The sequence below is a fragment of the Cydia strobilella genome, chromosome 2, assembly GCF_947568885.1.
Source record: "Cydia strobilella chromosome 2, ilCydStro3.1, whole genome shotgun sequence".
NCBI classification, from domain to species: domain Eukaryota; kingdom Metazoa; phylum Arthropoda; class Insecta; order Lepidoptera; family Tortricidae; genus Cydia; species Cydia strobilella.
Window position 1 is genome coordinate 4,128,187 of NC_086042.1, and position 7,959 is coordinate 4,136,145.

The window sequence follows — 7,959 nt, forward strand, 5'->3', positions numbered from 1 at the left end:
TGCAAACATGACAATTGCACAAATATTACTAAAATAACTCTTTCTACAAGCAGAAGATACTAGTGCAATTAGTAGGTAACCTAGCACAAAGACACACATAAGTAAGTAAGTAAGTATAACATAACATACTTCTCATAACCTTGTCTTTTGATAGATATCAGGCAACGAACACCACTTGGTCGCGCTTCATGCGTTTCTGACTGTCGGGTTTATTCCTATTTATTATAGAAAATGCCTCGTTGTGTCACAATTACTTTTATAAATTCATAAATTAAAACCGTATCGTCTATTCTAAAGTACATAAAGTCTAGTTAAATTTATGATTTGTGACACAGTATCCTAACTTAGTACTTACTACTTTTAATAACGAAAAATTCAAGTGAAAGTAATGTAAAGAAGTAGAAGTAGTAATAGGAGCAGCTTAATTTGAACTTTCTATATTATGTCACTCACTAAATTCTTCAATTTTTACCAACGAGGGCATAGGGTTTTCATAAATAGGGATAGGTTGCAGGTCATTCATGTCAAAACTGGATGATGCTGCAGATATACTTTGTAAATTCATATTTCTTTGTACTCTCTTCTGTTGCCTCCATAAAGCATTTGCGTTTTTCTTTTCTTTAGGCGACATATCTTTAACAAGTCGTTTAGATTTATGATAATGCAGTCTCTCTTTTCTTCTTCTCTCTTCGTGTTTTTCTGGATTTTGTTTCAGCCTTTCCCTGTACCTTTTTTGTTTTTCAGCTGCTGTTAATGGCTTGCGCTTACGACGACGACCAAAATCTGAAACAACGGTTTATATTTGAGTAAAAATTACACCCGCCCGTTCCGTGCGTGCGTGTGTGCGTGCGTGTTCCCGTTTATTAATAGGTCTGACCACGAGACCAACCTCTATACGACAGTACCAAAGTCAAATACCCCCGAACTCCCTTCTGGGAGAACTATCATTTCAATTAATCATCGGGCTGCGGCTTTATACTTATAATATAGCCTATGGTCGTGTAGACAACAGCGTTACAGCCTAGCCGCTGGTGGGTCGCGCAGTGCCAGCGAACCTGGCAACCACGCGTTTGCCGATGGTTGTCGTATTTGAACCCGTTGTGGTTGAGGACACGACCGCCTTTTAGCGATTTCGTGAAGAATATACCTGAAAGGACAAAAGTGTATTAGATACTAGTGTTAAGTAAGGGATTAATTCGTAAATAACATGTAAGGGATAAAACTGGTACAAAAAAAACGTCCACATTTATAGCTACATTAAATTACATTAAGTGTGAGTAGGGAATGTACGCACTCTTGTCTAATATGTGATACTAAAAATATGTATTCATAGTACGAGTTTTACTTGATGACTTATTTAAGTTGCTTCTAATGTTCTTCACTGGGAGGATGATTGTGAACGTTGAGTAGGTAGAGCTTACGACGAACATCAAATTGTTACCTACGTCTCGTTTACTTGAATATATCAAGTGTGATAAACAGGGAAATAATCATGTTTCTATAAAGATATAAAGAAAGAGACAAAGAAAGTTTATTATTCAAGTAGGCATATTACAATGCGCTTGTATTTAACTATTTGTTAATTGTATGTTATTTTATGTATCTTTTTTTTCTTGTCTGTTACCTTCCGTGATTCTTCTCACCTGATGGTCTCATCGGAAGATCAGCGCTGGAAGTCACCAGCAACATGCTGAGACGAGGCCATTTCGTGGCACTTTAATCTTATTTTATGTTTTCTTTTGTATTATGTAATGTCTTGTTTGTTTGTGCTTACGAATAAAATCTATTCTATTCTTAATATGAACGTCGAATAAAGCTACGCCGGCTCACTCTTCCTCACACACCTCTGCCCCGAGAAGATTTAAATCCCCCCTCAATTGGAGGAGGTATCCCAGGGTTGCTTCTAATGTTCTTCACTGGGAGGATGATAGTGAACGTTCTTGTACTTGTAGATAGTCTCTACTTTGTGTTATCAAAGCTGTAAAGGAAGTGTTTCTAGAACTTGTAGCCGGCTAAAAGTGGTAAAGGTAGACTCCACGGGGTAGCAAGATAAGTATCACTCATATCTTAATCTGACGCGCTCGAGTAACTACAAAAATCCCCTCCCCAACCACTAGGTACACGGAAATGGCTCCTCGGGCCGTGCTGGCGAATATAGCTGGGAAATAAGACAAAAAGAGATGAGATTTACTTAGTTTTATTTTAATTTAGTATTACTACGTCACATTATCATTCCGACCAGAGAAGAGAGCTCTTTTTATTAAATAACCTCTCTTACAAAAGTCTTGCGGTACGTTTCCATACTGCAAACATTTGGATTTTTCAAATTAAAATCCTCGAACATGTTTTTGAGTGTACCACGTCGTCTAGGACTATTTAGGCGGTATGAATTAATATGATCTATGATTACCTTACGATTACCTCGTCTATTAACGGCAGGGTTTTTATTTAATGAATTGGCCAAATACGTTATAATTGTGTCATGCCTATAACCTAAGGTACGTAAAAAGAAATTGCGGCATACAGGAATGTGAAGACCATCTTTTTCATTGTGAACACTCTAGTGACGTTGCGCGTTGAATACGCTGTGCGTTTTTTTACTGGCTGGAACTGAATGCACTTTCGAAGTAATTTCTTACGTTCTAAATTCTTATAGCTCCAGTATGTTTCCCATATTTTAATGCGTTCTTCGGGAGTAAATTTGGCGCATTGCTTACGACATTTGCGACAGGAGACTGAGAGAATGGGATGCTTTTGTTTTTGCTTTGTTTTTTTTTATCTGGCCGAAGATTTAGTGAGTTAGGGATTGAAACAGGATCATCAGTTTCATCGCAGTAACTGCCAGATGACTCATCCGGATCAGGTTCTGAAACGTCAGTGTCTTCATCGGATTTCCAAACTAGAGGGTTCCAAGCATCATCATCAGAGTTGTGGTTTGACCCTGGAAAGGCATTAATTCAAACATCAAAACCTAAAGAAAAAATAAAGGAGAATTCGGATGGGCAGGTCAACAGGATGATTTAAAAATATGTATAGTATTTAGTAATCCACATAAAAATTTAAGTAAGATCTCATTATGTATTCTCACAAAATACACATTATACATCTCACAATAATTAGTAGGCCTTTATTAATCTAGTTTACAAGGCCTTACACGTAACAAAAAATAACGAATCAACTTTTTTATAAAATTACGTTGTATTCGTAACTTGGAATAACTTTAACCGCCATCAGAATCGCCAAAAAAGTAAATAATATGGCTGTTTAAAAATTCTCTGGATGTAGTGGACAAGTTTTTTTTCTAACCTTTCATGCTTTTTTAGATAATAGTGTTTTCCAAAAAAAGGAGGCAAAGTTGGCTAGTTTGACGGTACTCAGGCCTATCAACGATGTTATTTATTGTTTATGGTTTTTAAAAATGCAATAAATTTTTTTTATCAAACACGTGTTTCACATTTCCACGTGTATGCAACTTAAATGTAAACAAACCCATTGACATTCCTAAACTAAATAATTAAGTACTTAAAAACAAGCCATAAATTAACTGTCACCAAAATATGCAAATAATTTTTCTGACTTGGTTATATTCGCTAATCGAAGTCAACATGAAATAGTTTGCAACGATGTACGCCAAAATGTTGTCTCCTGTGGTTTTCCTTTCTTTTATTGTGACTCCGTACACACTAGGAAATGGTGAGAAATGATTTATATTCAATTAAGTTTATAAACAGTATAAAATGTATGAGTAGGAAACAATCAATGTGTAAATTGACATCATAATATTGACATCTTTTTCGTAACCATGCTATTATTGATATTGTATATTTATTTCCAAATATTTATTTTTACTTTGTGATGAATTTTTATCTGTATTGACATTTGTATATAATAAGTGACGATCATAATATAAATTCGTATAGATTAAGTTAAAATAATTTATAATGTAATTTAATATTATGAAATAAATAAATCTAAACAGACCGCAATATAAATACCGAAATGTAAAGGCCAGTCACACTTACCTCGCAACCACACTTATTATCCGTATTGGCCTAACTTAATTTAGTCATCAAGCGATTTCGACCTTACAGCCTTTACCTTAGTTATTTCTTATCGAACTTTCAGATTTGTCATCTCGAATCCTGTTCGGCCAGAGAGCAAATATAGAAGAGTTTCCATACTTTGCTGCCCTGCGGGAATGTGGTGCCGTCGTCATTTCGGATTCTTGGCTCATCACAACCGCGCATTGCGTTGCGTAAGCCAATAATTTATAATTGCGTTTTTACGGTTCCGTAGCCCATAACGGCGAAAACGCAACTTTTATAGTTTCGCCATGTCCGCCTGCCTGTCCATCCTTCGTTCAGTCTGTCTGTCCGTCCGTCCGTCTGTCTGTCTGTCTGTCTATCTGTGCGTCAACCGTCCGCCTGTCTGTCCATATGTTACAGCCATTTTATTCCGAAAGTAGGTATAGAGTATATTTTGAAGGAACGTAGGTGTATTTTGAACGCCGCGTACAAAAAAAAAGAAATAAAAAACCGGACAAGTGCGAGTTGGACTCGCGCACCGAGGGTTCCGTACTTTTTAGTATTTGTTGTTATAGTGGCAACAGAAATACATCATCTGTGAAAATTTCAACTGTCTAGCTAGCACGGTAGATGAGATACAGCCTAGTGACAGACAGACAGACGGACAGAGGAGTCTTAGTAATAGGGTCCCGTTTTTACCCTTTGGGTACGGAACCCTAAAAAATCATAATATATGACTGTTAATATTGATATCCTTGTAAAGCTCAATGTAGGTACATATTTTTCGTTGCAATCTGATTAGAACCTTATCAATAAGTTTTGCACTATTTCACTTTTTTAAACCAAAATTAATTATTGTTTTCAGTTTTGATGACCATAAATTCGGCACAGTGTGGGTAGGTGGAAACAATGCGAAAACCAGCCAACAAGTCACGTACGACACAGTCATAATCCACCCTGACTTTAATATTGCCGACCAATTTCTGAGCAATGATATTGCTCTCCTGAGACTAGCTGAGCCCTTGACTTTTAGCGATACAATTCAACCAGCTGAATTACCGCGAGATGATAACAAAGGATATTACGAAAGTGATTATGTAGGAGTTACATATACCGTTGCTGGGAAAGGAATGCGTGAGGTATTTAACACATCAATTACGTTTATTTAATCGGCACCGAATACTGTATTATTCTTCCAAAAATTTACTGTCGGCCTAGAAACATATTTTTGTGGAGTACACTGAACAGTAGGTAAATGTCCGCGCTTTATGCTTAAATGTAATATTTATTCAGAAATTGAGTCATATAGAAGCAAAATCAACAACATCCACTTTATTTTGAAGTGGATAATATGACTCAATTGTCTGTTCCCGTTGTTATATGTAGGTACAATATGTTATGAGTAATGAGCGATCAATCGCTTATGTCATCAGTGGTTTTATGAGGTATTCGTTTATTTTGATTTCTTTCCAGGGAAACTTGTTGAAAATAGATGTCACGCCAATAAGCACGGAAGAGTGCCTGAGTCACTTACCTCTCGCAGCACGTATATACATGTATCAGTATAGGTACAGACTTAATGAATACATCTGTGCTATACGGGAGACCCAAAATGATTATGATCACGATATGCCCGGCTTAAGTCACGTGAGTTGAAGTTAAAATATTCGTAAAACCAACAACGAGGACATTCTTGGGAAAGGCATGTATTAGTAAATAGTATAAGTACAAAACAAATAAGTTGTTAGAGTTCAAAGGGTTGATGTATCTGTTTCAATAAAGATGAGGAAGAGAGAGGAATGAACAAAAGGGGGTTGTCGCAAACTTCATAATACTTTAGTACTACTTAAATAGGTAAGATTTCAAGTTTTTTTATCTTCGATTTCTATAGTGTCCTTAAGGAAGGTGTCTTACCTAACTTTCGGGTACTCTTCAAAACACGCCACAGTGACAATTCAGAAATGGTGGTCCCGAGGGATAAGTTCGCCTCTGCACCTCTATTTCTGTAAATTTAATGTAAACCTGTGTTGTGTACGATAAAGTGATTACTATTACCATTAAGTACAAATGGCCTCGAAATGAAACTTTGGTTCCAGTTTAAATATAAGTAAAGAGATAAGAATTTAACAAACATTTTTCTTCGCAGGGTGCCTCCGGTAGTCCTCTCGTGCACCAAGGCGAGCTTGCAGGCCTGGCAGTTGCGGTCAACAATCCTTGGGAATCAAACCTCTTCACATTCATCAAAATCACGAGACATACCGAATGGATCCGTTTCATCACTGGGATCAGACCGGGTTATTAGGAATATACTACTAGTACCACTACTAAGGTACCTTATGAACATGAGTACAAGTAAATATATTTTTTACTGGTAACATTACTAACTGCGTAAATAGCAACAATTTATTAAAATGGATGTGGGAATTGGGTACTAAATGAAATGAATATAAACTTAAATGTTCATTCGTGTTCGAAATGTGCAAATTTGTTAAATATAATATAAATTTGTTTAGACAAAGGGCAACGATAAACGGCACAAATACGATCTAGAGATACCGACGCATCAAAGGCTAAAACTGTTCCAAAATAACTGCCACTGTATGGCTATAAAGTTGTATAATTCTATTCCTGTTGGTATAAGGACACTAGAAGGAAAGGCTTTTCGAAAAAAACTGTACAGTATATTACTCGAACATTGTTTTTATAACATAAATGATATAATACAACATTTTAAAATTAATAACTTTTAGATATATAATTTAGCTAAGTACCTAATTTGACATTGATACATATTAACATTTGATTCGTTTTCTTTATTTTACATAATTCTGTCATGCTTCTTTTACCTGTAATTTATTTTTATTTTTCTGCTTAATAGAATGCTGAAGCCAGACATGTGAAGTGTACAGTTTACTGTTGGAAAATTGTTTTATGACATTAATAATTAAAAAAAAAAAAAAGTTTTTTTTTCGGATTAATTACATCCATAGAATTACATATTATTAAAATTAAAATTAAAAAATAAATAAATTAATATTGAACTTAAAACTAACTTAAACTAAACATATTTAACAAAATTACTTTTTAAAATATGCACGTGGCGCGTGCGATTTCGCCCAGTGGCCAAATATCGGGCTGTCATATGCCCCTGCGACCGCACTTAGGAGCCCGTTGGTGCTGCCGCGCGCACGGCGCATCAGGGACGCGACGCGTTTGCGCATAATGGCATGGAAATCATCCGTGTGTGCCTCAGCGAACATCCCAGAAGCACTGCAGTACCGCGGCAGCCCCATCAGCATCCTGAACGCGTTATTGGAATAAAATATAACTATTTTGTGTAATTAAATATAACTATTTAAAATTAATATTTTTTAGATAATTTAGTTTAGTAGTTTGACATTGACACACGTTGGCATTTTTTCAACATTTTTCTGTACTTCTTATTTAATATTTGTAATTATTTTTGTGATAAATATTTGAATGCTGAAAGTCCGGCCAGACATGTAAATAACTGAATTTGTACATATTTACATCTTATATGTAACTCGTGTTTTATCAAATAAACGATTATCTTATCTTATCTTCCTGTTTTATTATTTTTTAATTTTATTTCAAACTTGATGTGTAAACTTATAAACGAACCTTGCTAATTCGGACTCCATGAAAATCCACTAACCGCATCGGGAACATCTTTAGGTACTTAGGTACGTTAAATCCTAATTCGATTATGGGGATATTGCTAACCTAAATAGCGTTAACGAATAAGCTGCCAGAAAGTGCAAATTCATAGTACTCGTAGGTACTTACATAAGGAAAAACAAAAAAATTGACATGTTTATAGTAAATCATATATCACGAACAATTAAAAACTCATCCACGATCACTGAAACTAATGATTTCAGTGAATCATGGTTAGGTTCCCATATCATGATCT

At 35.6% G+C, this 7,959-nt stretch overlaps 1 protein-coding gene across 1 annotated transcript; it reads left to right on the forward strand.

Moving 5' to 3' along the window:
- Positions 1-3,569: 3,569 nt before the first annotated feature.
- Positions 3,570-7,572, forward strand: LOC134750100 (trypsin-7-like). The gene is made up of 5 exons (XM_063685197.1): positions 3,570-3,693; positions 4,126-4,255; positions 4,891-5,164; positions 5,499-5,672; positions 6,172-7,572. The coding sequence occupies exons 1-5, from the start codon at positions 3,624-3,626 to the stop codon at positions 6,325-6,327; spliced, it is 804 nt and encodes a 267-aa protein (XP_063541267.1). The 5' UTR covers positions 3,570-3,623; the 3' UTR covers positions 6,328-7,572.
- Positions 7,573-7,959: the final 387 nt, after the last annotated feature.